This window comes from Vanellus vanellus (assembly GCF_965231255.1).
Source record: "Vanellus vanellus genome assembly, chromosome: 1".
NCBI lineage: Eukaryota > Metazoa > Chordata > Aves > Charadriiformes > Charadriidae > Vanellus > Vanellus vanellus.
This window is the reverse complement of record NC_138905.1, coordinates 164,107,266-164,130,214: the sequence shown is the minus strand read 5'-3', so window position 1 is coordinate 164,130,214 and position 22,949 is coordinate 164,107,266. Positions and strand designations below refer to the sequence as shown.

Below are 22,949 nucleotides of genomic sequence, written 5' to 3'. Positions count from 1 at the left end.
TGTGAGTGCAGCAATCCTGCATAAAAAATGAAAAGTGACATTCCTTGCTTCAGTAAGCTTCCAAGTTGACTTAGATTTGTGTGGTCTAAATTACACAAGCTATTTTTTTATGTCTAATCTTTGCTACACTGACATTTTCTCTTGTGACCACAGCATTTCTCCAGGGACAAAACTACGGACATATAACCAAAATTCTTTATATTAAAATACATTAGCTTAATGCATGTAATATGCACATAACAGTTTTCATGTACATATTTAATGTGTGTCCTCCCCCAGACTGACACCATATATCTTTGAAGAGTTGAACACATCGTTCATTATATTCTAAAATCCTCTGGGCAAACTGTCTTTTCGTGAAGGAAAAGAAAACCAAAGAAATTCGGAAAGCTATTCTGCATTGGTTAAAAAAAAAATAATCAAGTACCTGTGGATCTCTCTTCTGGTTTTTTATTTTATTTAAAAGGTTTTAAATAACACTATAAGTTATAAAATATTTGACCTCACATTAAAGAATGCTACAAATAGCGCCGATGTAACATTCGTAACTTCCATTCAGTCCTTCCCAGAAGACTATTGATTGAGCTGTCACCATCGCTGTTTACAGGCTGTGCTAAAGTTCATCGTGCTTCAGACCTGTAACCAAAAGAAAAAAAATAATTATAAACCCCAGTTATCTACAGACCTAATGACTAGTTTTGTAAAATGTGGAGAAAGCCCTTTACTTTATTTACTGCTAGTTAGTCAGTTCAGCAACATGAACTTCATTTTTAGAGCCTCACTAAAAGTTGGCCATAAGCTGTCACAAAGAATAAAAACTACTAAGAATTCTTTATAACAAAAAGTTAATTTATTCCTTGACTCAAGACTTTCAAATATTTATCTGATGATTTTTTCTTTAACCTTGAGAGCTGAGATCTCCATTTTTCTGTTTCAGATTACTATAAGAAGTCAAGTCTTATTGGAAGTCCTGTAAGATTTTTTTTTCCTCATGCTATTTAACTCAGTTTAAAACAAGTTCAGTAAAAAAATAAACCAAACTCTATTTGTAAACTAAAACACCATTTAGTGTGGTGTGAAATGGTCCTGCATAGATAAGTCCAAAGTGAGAGATGCAGAGACAAATTAAGAGACTTGGTTACCTACTGCTTAATAGACATGAGCTTTACATTCTCTAAGTCAGGTCTAAGCCAATGTGCTTTATTTAACATTTGTGTCTTAAATGCTGTGGAACAGTTGGTTGTGTTTGAGGTCCAAGAATAGGACAGCACTAAATTTTCTCTTAGATTCTGGCATGAAATAAAAGATTTTATCCCCTTAGTGTAACTCCTACGTAAAGAAGCATCACGTGACTCAAAACCCACACAATTTCTGTAAGAGCAGGGAAAATTACACAAATCGAATATTTGTGCCTACTGACCCTGATCTTAATTTCAACTATATTATTTTTTACTTTTTTAAAACTAATGGATGACTATGCATGTAAATTACCTTTTTGAAAGTACGATGTTAGATTTTTCTTCTCTTTGTCAATCTGCTGTATTAACTTCCGTATCTCAGAGTCATAGTCAACCCATTCAGGAACTATCCGGGCTGCAGCCTTTAATTTTGGTTCTTTGGTTTGGGGATTGTTGCACTGTAAGTTTAAAACATACTAGATGTAAACAAAGCAAATGTGAAAATATCACCTTTCCAAGGAACTTACTTAAAATAATTTTGTCAGCATTTACAATTTCATTGAAGGAGAGTGTGCAAAGTCAGCTACCTTGATATTAATCAAAAAAATTGTAAATAAACCCTGTTTAAATAACTCAAAAACATTTTATTGTAAATACCCTTATTTTTGCATGTGCTCCTGACTATATGGATAGCAGGACATGGCTAGCACAAGACTACTAAGATTTAGACAAAATTAGAGAGATACAAGATATATATGAGCTTATTGAAATTGAATCTGATATGTTTTTATTAAGTTTGTGATGCTTCCTCTAGTGCTGTCTAGAAAATGTATTGATTACATCCATGAAATAACAAATGGAAATTATAGTAAAAAGTGATACATGATAATGGGGATTGAAAGAAACTCTAATAACTTAATTTCAATCTTTCTTGAATAGAGAGCACCCATCTTCAATGCACAAAAAAGCTTATTTTAAAAACTGCAAAGACACAAAGAAAACAGAACTATTTACATACTGAAAATTTGCACCAGATTCCAACTGTCCGTTTTTCTTCAGAATTACATCTCTGAAGTATCACTTACAGTGCGTGGGGGTTGTCAAAAAAATGAGAAGGGGGGGGAAGGGGACGGGGGTAATAACAACAAAGAACATTTTTCTCTCTCTGTTTCAATTCCCAAAGACAGACACTTTCTTCTTTCTAAATATGGATAGTCTCCTCAGAATTACACTTTTTAAGCTCTGCTTTATCTCTCGTTTATAGTGGTGAAATGGACAGAGAAAACCATGATAATATGAAGTCTTCTACATAGAGGGTTCTGGAGGAACCTCCTTTTGTAGGGAGCGCAACAGTAGCACACAATACCCAGACAGTTAACAGTACTTCATCAGAGTTCCAAAAACCTGGCTGAATATGGAAAAAGATATAAGGAAAACATGTGTACAGGTGTGAAAAACCCCAGTCCTGTCCAGTTACAGATAGCAACATTTAATCTCGGGGCACAGTTTTCAGCTTTAACATAAGTAAATTCGGTACAGAGCAAGAGGGAGAGGTCTCAGAGGAAAGGAGAAAAACTGCTGTATTGTAGGGGAAGGGAAGTAGTGTTCCAGTGCCTTCCAGCAAGGCTGCCTCCATTACATCACATAAGCATATCTCAAAAGCCACAGAAATTACAGCAGAGTTTTTAATCTATAAAATTAATCTAACTCAAAATCAACTCACCAAGTCTATCGTTTTAGCCTTTTTCTTGGATTCATCATCACACCAGGTTTCACACCAAAGCCATTCCTGAGGAAGAGACTTAATAGCTACTTGATGAATCATATTATTGGGAAGATCCTGTACAAATTTTGTAAAATCAGAAATTAGTGTTGAATTTAGCGTAACTGGTTATCATGCAACTACTTAAAAGTAGAATATCTTTGCCTATTTCAGTTTCTACAAATTGTTCTTCTATTTCCTTCTTCTTATGTTTCCTTCTAAGTGCTCACTTAGTTCTTTTCAGGTAGATACAAAACTTAGTCATGCTCATTTTGATGGCCAATTCCACCTCTCACTTCTCAAACAATTTTTTCTTATACTTATGATGTCTGTCCTTCCTTAGCTTGACATAAGCAATACTGCCATCTGATATTCGTGGTTCAGATACTGCATGTCGTAATATAAATACTACTAAGCAGAAAAAGGCTGTGAAATTATTAAAGCAAAACACAACCATCGTTCCATTCCTCAAATTTGAAAAAAAAAAGCTCAAAATCATATAACCCAGGATTACGCCACTACTCTAAATTTAGACTTCTTCAAAGAAAATGGATTCCAGAAACATGAGCGTGAAAAGGAAAAGCTATTAAACTGCTATTCTGCCCATCTTCCTTACTTCGCTCAAAATGTCTTTTTTTTTTTTTTTTTTTAACCTTTATTATTATATAGTCAAGTACTCTCATCATGAAAACTCTGAACCAGTATCTTGCTGAATGTAGGGAACATCATTTACAAATGAGAAAAAACTCAGGCGGTCATATTCTGCATGTACTCTGACCACAGTTAAAAATAACAGGTGTAATTGGAGATCCATTCATAAGCTTCTTCACATCTGCAACCCCTACGTTACACTTTAAAAAAAAAAATAAATAATGTCAGTACTCAAATAAGTACTAGTCACATCTTATTTTGCCAATTCACATTGCTAAACATGACAGAATAAACATTATGAAAGGCATATAATCTAACTCAAATACAGCTATTAGTGCAGGAAAATTACATCGAATGGAAGTATACTGAGAGTAAGGACATTAAACATCGATTTAAATGCTTTATTTTTTGAAAAACTTCACTTCTATTTCTTTTTGGAAAGTAAAATAAATGCTTTATCACCATGTCAATTTCAAGATAAGAGATTGGTTTCCTGTTGTGCCTCTCTGACTTTCTAAATGAAATCACAATTCCTGAGTTACTACAGTAACTCTCAAAGTTGTGAATTTACAAATTGCTATATGGAGTAAAAAGTAGAAAGACAGCTGCTAGTTCCAGGATTTAAAGTAAATAGAAGAAAATTTAAAAAAATCTAAACAAAAAGTTGCTTATCCTTTCAGAAGAGTTTTAGCCTCAAACTCACTAAAATACATCTAGAAGATCAAAGAGGAAATATTCATGAATCAGAAAAATAAATGAACAAGGGTAAGAACAGATTGTTCTCACTGTCAGTGCCAAAATTCTTGTTAATTCAAAATATGTAAACTGCTGAAACAAAACTCTTCTAGAGTTGTTCTTCAATTTAATTTACAATATGACTGTGTTCACATTTAGTCAGATAACCTACACAGTTTTAAAGGGGAACTCCTCTACAGCAACATCTTTATTAGGAAATAAAACCTCGATTTAAGACTATAAAAACATTGCCTCTTAATAAAATAATTAGTTTTACAGTCCTCTCTGCTGATTTTTATTCTTTAAGTAGAGAACAAGATGGTTAATTATCCATTTTTTAATGAATTGCTATTAGTATAAATATTTGTCAAGTATTTGTTTTGTCATCTATACATAGACATTTAGATGCTTCTCTTTAAAAAGTACAATTAAATAAAAACTAGACTTCCAGTACAGTGTATCATGTATATTTTTTCTCCTTAGGACTTCTTTACGTACTCTCCTTGGCATTTAAAATTACATTTTTTCCATCTATCTACTTCTATTTTGTGGTTTATATTAACATAACCTTAACTACTACCCGTGAAGGCATTGGTACTGGCAGATGAGCAAAGAGCTGAGATTGGTGCTTCTTTGAGAAGTGCAGTGAGCACTCCAGTCAGGTATTTAAAATAAAAATAGAAAGAAAAAAAAAAGTATGATAATGCATAATTATCAGTAGATAACTTGTTCTCCGAGACTCTTGTAAAATATATTGCACTGTGGTTTGTATTTCTAGGAATGTTACAGTATTTGGTGGAAACAGTAGCAATGAAGACAGAAAGTGATTCCTATCAATACAGTCATAAAGCAGATTACTACAAAATTATTACTTTGAAATATTTCCCTTTCCAAAATAATTCTAATTCCATTATGCCAAGATCTAGCTACCTTAACGTCTGCTCTCAGCACTGAAGCACTGAGGGAAGGGTAGCTGAGACACTTAAGTGGCTTTCCATTTGATCCAACAGACTCGTAAGAGATATACGATATAAGAGATAGTAACATACTTATGTAAGAGAGAAGAACTCGCCTGCAGAGTAAGGGGGTGGAATGGAGGCACCTTTTGTGCTTTAGTAATTCCACAAGGAAAATGACAAAAGGAGGGACAATCTCGCTTATGAAGCCTTCTGAAGTTCACCCAAAGAAAGGCATAAGTAAAAAGTATTATTTATCCAGGCAGAAATCGGATGAGCTGTATTATCAATCTACTACCGAGTTAAAGAACCTCTACTACAGAAGAAAATAATAAAGTTAAGTACAGTCTGTACATCTGGGATCCGCTTACATACTTGGGACTTGTACCCTGACTTACCCAATCCAGCTTTAAAAATTGGTGGAGTTATATAAATGCAGACTAGTCACGCCAGGGTGACCATGTACAGCAACCAGTAGAGTGAATTAGCAGTTAGCTTACAAAAATTAAATTTACATTAATAGGAAAAAAGGAAAAGGAAAAAGCTCTTCCTAAATAAGAATATAATTACCATTATCAGAATATAGGATTATAATCAGAAAACCAAATATGCACATAGAACAACTACAAATAAAGGACAGCAGTCCTCTATGCTGTTTTCCCATTTTTTTCATATTAAACAATTGTATAAAATAATCATAATTTAGTGTTCAGTTTTCTGAACTGTGCTCATACAAGCAGTAAAGGGCAAATAGTTTCAGAATTACGTAACACATACATTGAGACACAAAATAATTCCATGCATATTGAGAAAGATAAAGAAATTAAAATATATATATACCTGATCTAGATTTGACAGACTGTTTGGATCTTGACTAAGAGCCTGGTACTGGCCCCGAAGCCTATCTCCTGCTGCAATCTTTCTGAACTTCTTAAGATCCACAACATATAAGGCACTACAAAGGTAAACCAAAGAGTTAAGCTTTGCAGAGTTTCACGTTCTTTTTGGTAACATTGATAAAAGTAACAAGAACTCAAAAACTGTTCCCATCCTAAAGGAATATTTTTTTAATGAAGTGGTTGAAGATAAAATAAAAGTGGGAAATCAATACGTCATTAGAATTCTCATCTCTTACTGAGAATGACTATAGGGCAATTGCATTTGAATGCCTCAGTGATCAACACCAAGACCCAGATTTTAATCCAATTGACAAACTGCACAAAAGTGTAATATGTAATATGTAAGGAGTTATCCTACCTAATATGGTATTTCCTTTTCCCAAGATGCGATGCCCAGTATCCCGATTTCCAGAAACGGTAGCCATCCATTTCTTTACGGCTGTCACAGAAAGGTGTGTATCCATAGGGAGCTCCATTTAGATCTAGATCTCTGAGTTCTTTTAGGTCACTTCTCACAATCTAAATAAAAATATCCTAATTTTTATACTTTAATACTGTTTTTAAGGTGTGCATATGAGGGTAGTTATTGCAGCAAGCTTCCCAAAGTTTAATTTTAATTTAAAAAAAACCCTGAGACACTACAACAGTGGAGTATAGACAAAAGTATTCCACTGGAAAAATATTTACCAAATTATTCAAGGAAGAAAACAAAGTGTTTATTCTGTGGCCATCTGTGTAACACATGTAATAAGTAAATCAAATGAGCAAAATATTTTTAATTCATGGACAGGTGTTTCTGGTTGCCTAATATTAAATTCCTTCATGCAGGAGTATAACTTTCAAAATCTACTGAATATTTCCCTTCTAAAAGAAATCCTTCCTTTTAGTTACAAAACTTGGGTACTCCAAAATTATTGCATCATTTGAAAAATTTTTGTATCTAGTAGTAAAGTAGTTTAAAAAATGGGTTATAAAGACATTTTACAAGTGTCCTTTATTTACTAATCAATCATTCTTCCAGCAAACCCTGCTAATCTAATTTATCATCAGTGGTAAAAAAAAGTCTTAGCTATTTTAGAGTACAGAGAAATCTTTACAGTAGTTCGGATAGACAACCCGTATTACTACTGTATCCAGATGAAATTGCAGAAAGTTCCAGTCTGCATTACTACATCTAAAATTAATTTATTCTCAAGCTTTTGAAAAGGACCAAAAATAAATAATATTTGTTCTGAGGTTTTTAATAACCATGCGATAGACTCTTCAGTGTCTCGTCTGAGACAGCATGTTATGTTTCTGTATGTTATACAATATTCATTTCTGAGTGAAAGACTGCATACAAATTTAAGAAAAACAGAGAGAGGATTAATATTGAAAATTTTCAGCCATCTAGAACTCGTTCAAATGGTCTAAACTAAACACCTCAGCCTCCTTACATAGTGGAGAAGTCCTCTCACGATCAGCCCAGAGACTGAATCACTCAAATACGCCTTAGGTGAAATGCACCTTTAAGATCACACATACCTCTCCAGGTGCCTTTCTCTCTCAACAGGTAATTTAGGGCAACTCAGTGTGCCGAGACTCTTAATTTCTACCTGACTAAAGGCAGGAGGAATTACTGCATTTATCATTCTGCAACACCACTGGTTTTGCTTGTACAACTGCAATAGTCTTACAGGACCGACATCTGAATAAAATGGCCACAACGAACAAAACTGGATCAATTTAAACCAAAACGATTCCTCATACATTTATACAGCATTATTTTTTCTTACCTGGTCAGCATCGACAAATATTATTTTATCCACAGCCAAAGGGAAAAGAACATCCAAAAACAGAATTTTGTAGCCCCAGATAATTCTTTGCTTTTCTGTCTGTTGATAAAGCCAGCGGGGCCACTTATACTGTACTAACTCGTACTTGAAACCATACTTTTTAGCCATGTGAGGAATAACATCCTAGAAGAAGAATCAAAAAACTATTAGTTGCACATGTATGTGACACACAAGGACTCAAAAGGAAAAAGAGGGTATGTTGCAACACGGTTGCAAATGTGTTGGCCTTACTGACTACATAATTAATTATTTTTAAATGTTTCTTTAGTTCTAGCAGTATCCTCAGCTACACAACTATATAAAGCATTTATTTCAAGCTCCTGGAGACTACCAGAAGAGAATAAATTATTATAATATATCACTGGGCTTTGGGTTCCAGAAAAGAACTACGTTACTCATGAGACTGTTAAAACTATTGGTATTGAATGCATTCAGAGATAATTTCCCACTACAAAAATTAAATTTGAATTATATAATTACAGTAATTTTTTAAAAAAAAACTACTTAAAGTTTTTAAGAAAAAATAAAAGGAAGAAGTTTCTCCTACCTTAAATGTTGGGGAGAGATAGTTTTTCAGAAACCAAAATTTAACTGGTGTTTTTGTATGATGTAGGACAGAAAGCATCATAATTCTGTGGAAATATAAGTCTATAATAAACAAACAAATACACACAGGTCATTAAATTTCAACTGCACCTAAAAGGTGCTAAAACTTTCTAAGTATAATTTTCTTTAACCCAATTTAAGCAGAAATTTCTGTCTATTTCTAATTAAAAGCTTTAAAGAGCATGTGTTCAAGACTGCTTTGGGATGGACTTATTCGATCCAGATTGTCGAAGCAACATTAGAAGGAACAATTTCAAAAATGGATCTGTTAACAAATTTTATTGTAAGAGAGGTGCCTGGCGAAATTACAACAACGATTAATACCTTATATTAACTTGGCTACTGAGATGACTTATTTTAGAAAATATTGGTTGAGTTTAATAAGGTTGCTGAAAACAAAAACAGTGGGAAAAGAGAAAGCACAGTTCAAGTTAAGATCCTCTTCAGAAACCCCTCGATAACTACAAGAATCACTATTTTGAGTTCAGTTTTTTTTCCCCACTGTTGTGGCATTTGTTTGGTGTAACCAGACAGATAAGCAATGCCTTACAACCTTACATGAGGCCAAGTCTGCCTTAAAAATAAAGAAATAATAACCTTGAAAGCAAGATAAAGAAGCATGTAGGTTGTTTTAAAACTATTTTTCTTTCTCCTTTAAAATAAATGAATCTTTCCTTTTATTAAGGTTGTTGTAGGTTGAAGGAAAGAAATGTAGATGTTCAAACTACATCAGACTACTAAGAAATAAAAATCAACACATACAAAATACTACTTTCCAAATAAATATGCATGAAAGAATTGTGAAACTCCATTTTAGGATAGAAAGATCCCTACATCTGACACCTGTAGACAAGTATTCAAATGAGAACAGTAACAGAGAAGGTTGTGAACAGATTAGGCAATACCGTAAGAATTCCTTAAAAGCCATACTGCTTATTGAATGAACACTGAGATGTAAGGCCATATGTGCGTGTAGTAGCATCCACAGTTTGGACTAAACATAAATAGATACAACTCTAATGAAGTCACTTCTGCTACGTCTTTATAAAGAGAGGCTAAACTTCATCTTTTATGTTCACACTTCACATATGCACTCATGAAAGACATGGAGAATATTTTTCTTTCTTCAAAGAATAATGGTATTTTTGAACATCTGTATGTTGAATCACTTTGTTCTCAAACAGAGGTGAATTTAGTCCTCACTGTATACAACTTTTCTGTGCTTTGACAATTTATTCTTTACACCTTGTTAAAAAAGTCAGTTTCTTTAAGCTGCTTAGTTTTAGGACGAACGTTTACAGTATTGCTACGAAATTCATGTTTCCCTTTTACCTTTCCTTACCTTAAAAAACGTTCATATAAATGGCCTGAAGCAACTGAAAAAATGTTAAGAATATCACTTTTCTTTTCCTTCTCTTCTGCTGGAATATCTTCTGAAAAGCTAAGAAAAAAATCCCCCCAAATTATTACATAACAAACATTCAGCAGAAAGAAAATACTACTACATTACCGTTAAGCTCCTAAAGAATCAAAGTCAGAAAATACACAAAAGAAACACTCATCCTACAGTAACTTAATACACTTACATTCTACTCCCACTGCACATGCCTATGATATCAAAATCTTTTGGGAGCAACACCTCATACCCGGTCATTTGGGACAAACGATGCCACAACTGCAGTCTCCAATATTTTAAATCAAACAGAACCCAAATTTGGCAAGAACTCCACATTTTATCAAAGCAAAAAATCAGAAATACACACAGCCAGAATATCTTGAGAACTGGTTATTTCTAAAATCAGCAACAGCTGTTTTTCAAGCTTCATCCATGTGCATGCTACATCAGAAGGATCGATGCATATTCTTGAGGTGAGGGATGTCTGCATAGCCCCATAGGTGGTTGAGCTGATTATATGCTCTAAAATACAGACTGAACATAATAGAAAGACGGCCACACCAGGCCAGCCAAACCACATATTTATCCCAGTACCTTACCAACAGCAAATGACAAGTAGATGTGGAGTAGTAGCCTTTCCCAGAATACTCTTGTAACAGTGGTGATGGGATTTCCTGAGTGTTTTTCGTAATACTTGCTGAATTATTCCTTAAATTAATCCAATTGCTCTCCCTTTATCCACCCTATATCTTTGACGTCCGGTGTCCAGAGGCTTTTCATTTCTGCTGCAGAGCATTCTTTGCTTGCTTTGAATACTAAAGTCTACCAGGATTGTTTTTTAATCAGGTATGCCTTCCAGCACACAGAGCTCAGAGACGGTGGCAGCAGTCTCCCTGAGAGCACTACTTCACAGACCTCGGAACTGCAAAGGCTGCCTTAGCCAAATTGGTTACAGTATGGCTTTAGGTTGTTGGAGATTCACCTCAATAGTCCTTTTTTTGAGATGAGTCATTCTCACACACTTGGATTGTGTGAGTCACTCCTATTATTTTTTCTTCTGGTTAGATCCCTTTTAAAAGTATACTTTAAAAAGTATAAAAATAAGTACCCCTCACAATCTTTAAGAGCAAATGAGACCAGTCTCAGATCTCCAACATATTTAAAGGAATTCACATCACTCCACTAATACAAAGCTCAAATCTCAGAAGACTGCAATGTGTGTAAGTGGTGTGAATAATCTTTTAAGAAATCCACATTCTTTTCACTCAGCATTGGTAAGAGGAGATAGCACAGTTATACCTGATCAGGACAACAGCAAATGCAAAAGAAAGGGATGTCAGTGGAGTGGCACTGAGTGCACGATGTGGCATCTCTAAAGATAACAACCCCACAACTAGCACTGAATTCTCACAGGCTAAAAAGACTGCAGTTCACAGTCCTAAACAGTCCGTCTTCTTTCTTTCTGACTTTTTGTCCCATTTGTTATACTGAGCGATGGCAGGACTGAAAGAATGTCAAGCTCCTTACAATGCAACTTGATTGCATTGTAGTCACATCCTTTGTGACTACAACAACAGACGTGAAAAAAGAAAATCAGGTTTTGATGCAAGGATCTCTAAAACATTGACTACAGAAAGCTTTACAGAAGGCAGAGATCTTCTGAACTGAACAAGCTGCTCTGAAGATGGCTGGGTTAACCTGTAAGGTCACATGGGAAAAGCAGTCACTTGGAGAAGGGCAGTTCGGATATGGCAGGATATACTTTTCATTCTGAGATATCAAAGAGGAAGAATATTTGACAAGCTCCTAGATAGCAAGAAGCTGATGGACAAACGGCACGCCGCAAATCACGCCCCTGAGCCACAACCTTGAATCAATGGGAAGAGCAAATAAACTTGGGTGAAGGGCTTCAACAGCTTAGCCAAGCTCCAAGCTTGATGCACACTGATGAACCAAACCACTATGAAAAAAAGCTAGACCTGGAAGATGGTGAGATCTCTGGCCTTGTGATCTTCTCAGAGGGAGGTAAAATTTTGTCCACTTCCCATACATCCTTTGATGCAGCCAATTAGAAGCAGGAAGCTTGAAGATGATGACAAATTCCTTCAACTAACATCATTCTGCAAAAGGGGCCACCTTTGTGCAGAAATGTGGGTACACTTCCCTGAACCGTGGCTTCAGGAAGAAATTGTTGAAAGTTGTAGTATAGTAGTCTGGAAGGCTTTCTCTATCTACTCAATATTGTAACAGTAAAATCATCTGAGGATAAATGGTGATAAAGATAAAATCAGCAATAGAGACTCAATAAAATGTCCAGGTACTTAAGATACAAGAGAGATGATAAAGCTGAAACAGAAGCCAGTTCTGGATCTACCAAGAAATTCGTGTGCTGAGGATTAATTGGGGTCAGCTGTTTACTAGATGGAGTAGAACTGCTATGCCTTTTCTTTATCTTCTTTAACAGTCTATTGCCAAGGCTACTGAAAGCAGAAGAAAACCTTTGAGTCTCACAGCAGTTGTTTTGGGCCAGAAAGTCTTTAGGGTACAGAGAAAATAGTGATGAAAAAGCCATTCTCCTTAAATCTCTCATACTGACATTATTCCTTTCTTAATAGCTGAACTATAGTCCAAAGATGTTCTCCTGAACAATGGAGGAATCTGACTTGACCTGGACAGCAAATCTTGAATGCTTAAAGATACTGATGGACAAAGCTACTGCAAACTCTTTTTTTCTTTCAGGGCAAAGAGATCTATGATTAGTTGGATTAAGTTGTTTACACAGTCAAGTCATTAGCCCTGAACTGGTTATCTCAGAAGGCATTACCTTCAGTTCTTTGCCTTTGCAATTATACAGCCATGACAGCTTAGCACTTGGTAGCATACTGCAGAAACAAAACCTGTGCTGGAAAACAGACTTTCCGAGAGCAAACATGAGCGTTTCCTCGATGGAGTCCAGTATGGAAACAATGTATTGCAAATTAAACGCTCCCCCTATGACAGCCTTGAAAATCCAGAAGAGGAATTATCATCATCTTGAAAGAGTGGATGAATTTATTGTGTTACCATAATTCCAGATTAAAGACCCAGGCTCACTCTTCTCTGACATTAAGAAATTAGATCATTGAGAATTCAGTAAGTACTTTTACCAGCACCCCAATTTTCACACTTGGGAACTTTATCTTTTTGAGATGTTTCTTGTGAAAAAGGTCTCTGAAGTGCCACAAGGAAAGAATGCTCAGAGAGCATCCAGGCCACTGTTTCTAAAATATGTTGGTCAAAGGTGGTTTGACTGAAATGCTCTCGAAAGGACAATTAACATTGTGAGAGCGCTGAGGGAGCTGGCAGAAGTAATTGCTGGGCTGCTCTCCATCATCTTTGATAGTTACTGCAGAACAGGTGAGGTGCCTGAGGACTGAAGGAAAGCCAATGTCACTCCAGTCTTCAAAAAGGGCAAGAAGGATGACCTGGGATACTACAGGTTGGTCAGCCTCACCTCCATCCCTGGAAAGACGATGGAACAGCTTGTGCTGGGTGTCATCTCCAAGTATCTGGAGGAAAAGAAGGTTATCAGAAGTAGTCAACATGGATTCATCAAAGGGAAATCATGTCTGACTAATCTGATAGCCTTCTATGATGCCGTGACTGGATGGGTGGATGAGGGGAGGGCAGTGGACGTTGTCTACCTTGACTTCAGCAAGGCTTTTGACACTGTCTCCCGTATCATCCTCACAAGCAAGCTTAGGAAGTGTGGGTTAGATGAATGGACAGTGGGGTGGATTGAACAGTGGCTGGCAGATAGAGCTCAGAGGGTTGTGGTTAGTGGTGCATAGTCTGGTTGGAAGTTAATAACAAGTGGTGTCCTTCAGGGGTCAGTACTGGGTCCAGTCCTGTTCAGTATATTCATCAGTGACCTGGATGAAGGGACAGAGTGTACCATCAGCAAGTTTGCTGATGACACAAAACTGGGAGAGGTGGCTGACACCAGAAGGCTGTGCTGCTTTACAGCATGACTTGGACAGGCTGAAGAGCTGGGCGGAGAGGAACCTAATGAAATTCAACAAGGGCAACTGCAGGGTACTGCACCTGGGGAGTAATAACCCCGTGCATCAGTACAGGTTGGGGGCTGACCTCCTGGAGAGCAGCTCTGTGGAAAGGGACCTGGGAGTCCTGGTGGACAACAGGATGACGATGAGCCAGCAATGTGCCCTTGTGGCAAAGAAGACCAATGGCATCCCAGGGTGCATCAAGAAGAGTGTGGCCAGCAAGTCGAGGGAGGTCATCCTTCCCCTCTACTCTGCCCTGGTAAGGCCGCACCTGGAGTAATGTGTCCAGTTCTGGGCTCCCCAGTTTAAGAAGGACAGGGATCTGCTGGAGATGGTCCAGCAAAGGGCTATGAAGATGATTAGGGGATTGGAGAATCTTTCTTATGAGGAAAGGCTGAGGGACTTGGGTCTTTTTAGTCTAGAGAAAAGAAGATTGAGGGGGGATCTTACTAATGCTTATAAATACTTAAAGGGAGGGTGCCAGGGGGATGGGAACAGTCTTTTTTCAGTAGTGCCCAGTGATAGAACAAGAGGTAACGGGCACAAACTTGAACATAGAAAGTTCCATCTTAACATGAAGAGGAACTTTACTTTGAGGGTGGCAGAGCACTGTAACAGGCTGCCCAGAGAGGTGGTGGAGTCTCTGACTCTGGAGACATTCAAAACCCGCCTGGACGCCGTCCTGTGCAACTTGCTGTAGGTGACCCTCCTCTGGCAGGGGGCTTGGACTAGATCTCCAGAGGTCCCTTCCAACCCTGACCATTCTGTGATTCTGTGATACAACACCCCATGTTCTGATCCACGGTACAGATGTACTAGTCTATTGAAAAAGACCCTAAAATTGTTTTTTCTAAACAAAGATGAAACATCTTTTTTTTGCCCTTATCTCATCCTCAAAACCAATACCACAATTTCGTAGAAATTTGTATCTTATTAATAAAAAAATAAATTCAAATTAAAAAAAAAAAATCAGCTTGAACCACACATAATCCAGTCAACATAATTATGAGCAACATTATGAGCAACTGAAAACAAAATTTTACAATGATATACAGCAAATTAGAAATACTGTCATGTTATTAGCCCCAAGTGTAAAGCTTGAGACGTTTATTACAATTATTTATAGAACTCAAACTTTAAAGTAAAATGTATTTTATTGACAAATACAAAACCACTTCTTGAGCTTTCATAAATTATGTCTAGCAGCAGACAAACAGCATCATAGCCTGCCTTTTGATGTTCATTTTGATATATTTGAGTACCACATTACTGGCTGAGATTTTCACATTGAGATTGATTCCCTGCCACAACAAAACAAAAATAATGCCAATGGAGAAAATGAACAGGAATTAGAAATGCAAAAGAGGGATTAAAAAGGAAACAAATAATGAGATGAACAAGACACTATATCTTGCCTTTTCCCACCTTTTATCATAGAATCGTTTGGGTTGGAAGGCACCTTTAAATGTCATCTAGTTCAACCTCCCCTCCAATGAGCAGGGACATCTTCAGCCAGATCAGGTTGCTCAGAGCCCCAACCAACTTGACCCTGAATGTTTCCAAGGATGGGGCATCTACCACCTCTCTGGGCAACCTGCGCCAGTGTTTCACCACCCTTACAGTAAAGAATTTCTTCCTTATATCTATTCTAAATCTTCCATCTTCTAGTTTAAAGTCATTACCCCTTGTCCTATTGCAACAGGCCCTACTAAAAAGTATGTCCCCATCTTTCTTAAATGCTCTCTTTAAGTACTGAAAGGCTGCAACAAGGTCTCCCTGGAGCCTTCTCTTCTCCAGGCTGAAGAACACCAACCCGCTCGTCCTGACCTCAGAGGAGAGGTGCTCCAGCCCTCTGATCATTTTTATAGCTTTCCTCTGGACCAACTCCAACAGGTCCACGTCTTTTCTGTGCTGAGGGCTCCACAGCTGGATGCAGTACTCCAGGTGGGGTCTCACCAGAGCAGAGTAGAGGGGCAGAATCACCTCCCTCAACCTGCTGGCCATTCTTCTTTTGATGCAGCCCAGGATATGGTTGGCTTTCTGGGCTGTGAGCACACATTGCCAGCTCATGTCCAATTTTTCATCCACCAGTACCCACAAATCCTTCTCAGCAGGGCTGCTCTCAATCCCTTCATCCTCCAGCCTGTATTGATACTGGGTGTTGCCTCGACCCAGGTCTAGGACCTTGCACGTGGCCTTGTTGAACCTCATGTGGTTCACATGAGCCCACTTCTCAAGCCTGTCCAGGTCCCTCTGGATGGCAATCCTGTCCCTCAGGCGTGTCAACTGCAGCACTCAGTTTGGTGTCATCAGCAAACTTGCTGAGGATGCGCTAAATCCCACTGTCTGTGTCATTGATGAAGATATTAAACAGTGCTGGTCCCAGTATGGACCCCTGAGGGACACCACTTGTCACCAGGCTCTGTCTGGACAATGAGCTGTTGACCACTATCCTCTGGATGTGACCATCCAACCAATTCCACATCCACCAAATAAGTCCACCCATCAGATCCATCTCTCCCAATTTAGAGAGAGGGATGTCACGGGGAACCACAACGCAGTATTTATATTATAAATCCTTTAGGGATTGTTCTTACATATTTGTAGCACTACCAAGCTAGAAACACTTACTGGCTATGAGTAATAATAAACACGTCCTGACACAGTTAAAGGATAAGCAAATCGTGCATTACCTTGTAACTGATTCCCGATTTCCTTTTTTTCCTGTTGTTCCATCAGTAAGGAGATCTTCATTCATTTTATCAGTCTTTTTCTGTACCTTGTCATTAAAATAAATATGTTTGTGTAATTTGGGAAGTTAGTTGATAATAATTACTACTTCAATTGTGATATCTGACTATGGTGTACTAACCGGCTAGAGCTGGACCAAAAATTTCTGTCAGTAAAATACTTACTGAACTGCATTAAACTGTCGTTTCATACTTTTAAACTACGTACAGAAATTACTGTAATGAGAAGAAAAGTAATCAATTAAGAGAAATTAAGTGGCGATTAATAAACCAAACAGCACGTTCAAGCCCTCTCTACTTCTTTATGCAAACAATAACCCAAAGTGTGGGGAATTGTATCCCATTTTCTTCCCTCATGAGTTTGTCATCCAGCCACTATCTGGCAGAAGAAGTGTAGCAGGATGTCACACCACGGATGGAACTTACCTGAAGGGAAACGGTGATTCTCATAAGCCTTTCACAAGCAAAAGGAGACAAATCTGTCACTGAAACATAACCTCTCCCGTCCAACTTAAGCAATTCCTGCTGTCTGACCCAGATGCTTAATAAAGGCTCCAAATTAATTTTGATTGCTGACCTTAATTTCCTTGATTAAAAGAAACCTAATTGTTTTTGAAATCCAAATAGCTTCTAAAGCAGTAAGAGTTTGAACATATCCAGTTCTAGCCATATTAATTTCACATGTTTATACCATCACTTACAGATTTCCATTCACACTACATCATACATCTTTTTAGCTAATGCTTCTGAAGCCACATCCTAGGTATTGCTGAAGTGATTCTACAGTTCAACTGAATGATAGAGCTTACATATTCTAGTTATAGGCTTAATAGGCACCACCTTTCACATAGAATGATTTTCCTATTTTGAGCCAAATGGCACCCTTTTCCCCTTTCTCTGTGGTTTAAAGTCAGGTTCATCACATTCCAGAGAGTTGCACGTTTCCTTCAGATTTTGGAAACTTTCAGTTACAGGGCTGGGGAAGAGACACTTGTGTGTGGTTTTAAAAATTCCTTTTGTACTTGTGTTTACATTGTTCTCTCTTCTTCTTAAAGTCTAAAATTAGGACAAATGTGCCAAGGACACCTACAGAAAACGTTATTTTACAAAATAGTGGAAAAAATGTAATACTATGAGGTTCTTTCTCCTTAATATAGCTCTTGTTTCATTATCTTTTTTGGATACATCTTTAAGAATGAAAGTAATGTAATTTCATTTACGCAAATTTGGTAGCTTAGGGTAGAATTCAACACACCTAATTTTAACTTCCACTCTGGTATCTGGACTTCATGTAAAACCCCTCCCCAGTCACAGGAGAGAACTGGATGTCTCAAGAGGTGGTCATCCCCTTGGTTGAAATATATATACGTGAGCTGGTATGAGCAGTCCTTTGGACTGTCTTTCTCATTGTACTAAGCAGGGAGAGAGTTTAAGGCACCTAGACTACACTCTTAAAACACCTTAAGCCAAACAACATAAATCTTATCTATGTTACGCACGCAGATGTATTATTTTAACAGCTATTTAACAATCTCCCGTGCAATTAGTATAACCCAATTGGATCAAATTAACTACATTAATTTACACCCTTCTCTAATTATACAGAATCTAGATTATATATTTCAATATACATCTTCCAATTAAATATAGCCTAAGACATGTAATCATTAGTCATATTTCATATAACGAAATACTGCAGACAAAAAAAGGCATCTCTTTACATACATGGACTTTGATAATTTTGCTTCTGAAGTTGTTTAATACCACGATAACATCTGTCAGGTCGGCTACAGAATCTGTTCCTTCATGGCTGTGAGGAGAAACAAAAACACCACGCAAAAGTACTGGCTTATTAAAACATGCATTATTACTTGCATTTAATTAGAGTATAAGGTTTAGGGTTGCTGATAATTACGGAAAGAAAATTTCTTTACATGCACCTAATTATAACTTTATGTCAGAAACTTTCTCAGTTTTATTCATCGCTAGACATCGTCCACAGTGGTAGCCCTCACTTTTTAATTTGGATTTTCACAGGAAATTTTATCAACCACCGAGAAAATGCAGCAACCTTGAGCTGAACACGTTATTATGTATTATACAGGCATACATCACACTTAAATATTAAAATACATTTTATTTTTCAAATATAGAAAACATCTTGAAAATTGCTGTGTGATGGCATTAAATATACTTTGAAATAAATCTGCTTTAAGAAGTCTACGGAAAGCTTCATCACAGTGCTGAGATAGTAAAGACTGGCTTTCAACTGGTAACTGTCCCCCTGAAGACATGGCTGTGCAAGGCACCACGTGAACATTTGCTCTACTGAACATCAGTTTAAAGCCATTCAGGCATCTCAAAACCATACTGCAGTCCACTGAGTAACAAGTATGAAAAATGTTGCTGTGTCTCCGTGATACACTGTAATAACACAATTCTCAAATTTTATAGCTTTTATACCTCAATAGCCTATATATTTTTTCCTATAATGCTTTCTGTCTTTGAACAGCATTATGTGGTTTGCTCTTGCTAAGGCTATGCATAAAAAATTGGTTTAAGAAAGTAATCTACTACCCCTTAGGCTTATTTCTTTTTTATTTTGCCCAGAAAACTAATATTTAAATCTTGTTTCAATCTGTTTCATACTATTTATCTAAAAATGACGGCATTTTATATAGTTATCTGAGTTTTCTATTTAACACATTTCTGTAAAAAGTGCCTGTGATTACTAAAATTACTAAGTCTCTGATTTAGTTTCATTTTCACAGTTTTTAAATATTGCATATGTGAACGCTCAGCCAAGGACTGTCTTTTTATCACAGGGATGTACAGTACTCAACATAAAAGGGCACAGATCTCCATTTTAAATAAAGTGTGTCATTAAAAAGCTCTAAAACAGTAAAGCTACAGCCAAACACAACTGCTGATAGCAGAAATGAAGCAGCTGGCACAGCGCACCCATTTTTGCCCTCAGTTTTTACACAATCAAAATTTACTGTTATTCACACAGTTGCCTAAAAATCTCAGTTATGAATTCTGTAGCCGGCTCCACAGCAATGCTGATGAAGGTGATTTTTCCAAAATCTTTACAATATTCTCAAAGTGTTTGCTTTGGCTGTAAATTTAATAACATTGCTTTGTTTCCCTAAACCCTGTCTGTGGATCCCTCGCTGTTAGTTCCATCTTTACTGAGTGCCAATTGTTTTACTCTGCACAGCACTCACTGTAATGAATTTCTATCCCAGTATGAACGACGTACCGAAAAAAGTTACCTTGGACACTTAATGTTGGTCTCGAGATCCATTTTATCTATTTCTCCATTCAAATCTTTGTATACTTGCTACTATTACATTTCTTTTCCTGACAGAGTACTTAATTTCAGTTCCTACTCAACTACATGCTCAATGGCTACTTACAGACTAGGATATTCACTTGTTTTTAGGTAAGTATCTCTGAAAGAAAACTAAGTCCATCATACTGTTCTCTAATTTTAAATCAATGTACTGAACCTTATACAGGACCTATCATTCTTTCCCTGTCTCTGTTCATATAATATTCAGCATGTTGTAATTTTATCCATGTAACAGATGCACATTTCACCTGAGCGATCATGTGAATAAGGTTTGGAATGTGGGCTGGGGGTTGGAAGAACTGTGATCATGATTTATAAACTCTCTTAACAAAACCAATAAGGATTTTGTGTTTTGTCCAAAAGGTACTGAACACTGTTAGTGTAACTTAGTTTGTAAACTCACTGAAAGTAGGCACAACTTCCTTTTTAAATCCAAGCAAAATGTCTTACATACTGACAGCACTATTAAATATTTAACAATAACTACTTTATTGTTATACAATTGTTGTACAAAACTAAACATGTCCAGCAGACTAATGTCACAGCTTTAAAATGTTTCAAAACACCTACATATTTTTAATATAAATACACATAAATATCACTATAATATAAATTATAATTTTCCATATGGAGAACAAAAAAGCATTCAAGTTCAACAAATGGAGACACTTTAAAATCTTAAAACAAACAACCAAAAAACTCTTTGCCCAAATTATAAAAGATACAACTTTCAGTTCAGCAGTCTCCATACCATCAAAATATACTAAATTATATCTACCTGCCTTTTTAAAAAATGAAATATTCAACAGGATCTTATATCTTTAGATACAAACTATTTTCTGCAGTCTTATCTTGCAATACCTAACTGGTTTCCTACCAACATCACCGAATCAAAGTTCCAACAATAAGCAGTGCTCAGACTGTTGCTGAGTATACCAATTTTCATCTTCCTAATATTCATAGCAATTTACTAATAACAAATTGATTTACAAGTGTGACTGCTTCAAAATAATGATCCTTGTTAGAAGCAGTGTTTGGGGGGGAAAAAAAAGAAGCTTCTTCCAAAAGCTGTGTATTTACATAAAGTAAAAATAAATTATTTGCATGTGTATTAGATGCTAATATGAGAGAAGCAAGTAAGCACCGAGGTGTCGAACATGCCGTAACTTCAAAATCCTGTATTTCTTCCTAAAACTCCTACAGGCCTGTGCCTCAAAGAAAACAGGTCAGGTCATCTCACAGTTCAACAGGAGAGGATACGATTAGCACACAAGGATGGCAAATACACTGCAATACCTCTCGGCAAAATTCCATCGTGTCAAATAGTTGCTTGAGTTCTGATAGCATTTTGATGCTATTAATACTGATGTAAGTAAAAATAGTATCAAAGATCCTGGTCCAGCCTCCCAAACATACTTTACCTGTTGTACTCTAAGCCTACAGTTTGTAATAATTCAGTGAAATAAACCCTATTGTTTAGATTCCTCATCAAGTATTAATTTTGCATAACTTAGCTGAGCTCAATTAAGCTCATTTGTACTACTCCTCAGGGAAAAAACAGTAATCTCAAAAAAGGCAGATGATTTAAGTTTTCTTTGATCCAGCCTAGAATGTAGAGTGGTTTTGTTTAATTTCGTTTCATTTTTTAATTCAACTACAGCTCATTACATTATTTTTTAACCATGGTATCTTTCATAAATCTCTTTATATATCTTGAGAATTGAATGTTAAATTAGACAAATAACTACAGTTGGAGATTAAGTGAACTTCTTAAGATAAAGACTACGTTTTTCTGCTTTTTCAACAGATTGTGAGTGGTTTCTGGAAAGAAATAAATTGAAAATTTCAAACAAATAGAATGAACCTAATATTCCATTGACATTTCTTCCTGTAACACTGAAATTGATGCATTAACTAAATATTCAAAAGACCAAAGATGTTCATAATTTTTTTTTATTTTTTAATAGTAGCTGATGACTAATCATATGGAACTATGTGTTCCTGAACTCCAAGTAATAATAAATATTTTATAAGAAATAGACCTGTTTCAGCCTACAGAATTACAGGGCGGGGGAGGAAAGAAGGAAGAACTGAACCTGAAATAAAACAATACTGTTCCTCCAGAAGGGATTGGATCCAAAGCTTTAAGAGGAGGCCCTCGTATACTAGAGGTCTATGCTGTTCCATAAAACATGAGAGAAAGATGATTCTTCCAAGAAATATTTGGAACAATGGCTGGCATATGTTCCTCATATGAAAATCGACCATGGAAATTACAGATCTATAAGCCTTATAGGTGGCAACTAAATGCCTGTTACTGGAGTACAACGTGACTTCTTTCCATGCACAGGGATTTCTCCCAAGAGAGGGAAATGTGGTGCAATCATCATGCAGCCAGGGTACAGAATTGAAGCGTGCTTCTATATCCTAAGGTGAAGGTATAACCACAGTCATTCTTAGATGATTTAGACAAAAAAACCCCACTCAGAATTAATTGAAGAAAAAAGCCTAGAACTGAAATGAATATAATGGTCCTGTTAAAAAAAGAAGACGCCGCCCATCAGTGACTGCATTCAGAGGTACCCTCAGGGCTCACAAAAATTGTGAGGGAAATTCATGGCACTTCCTCCAGCTGATCAAGATGCTGCTGGAGAGCTAGCAATGCTCCAGCAGACATATTCTTGGAATTACATCTTAAGTATGTTGGGAATGCCAAAATATTAAGCAACAAAGCCATGAGTGACATTTCTACAGAATTTGGTGCAAGCAGTTGCATGATAATG

General features: G+C 36.6%; 1 protein-coding gene across 1 annotated transcript in view; it reads right to left on the bottom strand.

Moving 5' to 3' along the window:
* Window positions 1–417: 417 nt before the first annotated feature.
* Window positions 418–22,949, bottom strand: part of UGGT2 (UDP-glucose glycoprotein glucosyltransferase 2) — a gene marked incomplete at its 5' end in the record, with an annotated part of 93,450 nt that continues 70,918 nt past the window's right edge. The window contains 10 exons of the mRNA XM_082495591.1: window positions 418–636; window positions 1,492–1,636; window positions 2,902–3,018; window positions 6,123–6,237; window positions 6,540–6,700; window positions 7,957–8,139; window positions 8,564–8,648; window positions 9,965–10,063; window positions 16,755–16,840; window positions 18,537–18,621. Coding sequence (XP_082351717.1) covers window positions 614–636; window positions 1,492–1,636; window positions 2,902–3,018; window positions 6,123–6,237; window positions 6,540–6,700; window positions 7,957–8,139; window positions 8,564–8,648; window positions 9,965–10,063; window positions 16,755–16,840; window positions 18,537–18,621 — 1,099 coding nt within the window. The 3' untranslated portion in view covers window positions 418–613. The remainder of the gene's footprint in view (window positions 637–1,491; window positions 1,637–2,901; window positions 3,019–6,122; window positions 6,238–6,539; window positions 6,701–7,956; window positions 8,140–8,563; window positions 8,649–9,964; window positions 10,064–16,754; window positions 16,841–18,536; window positions 18,622–22,949) is intronic.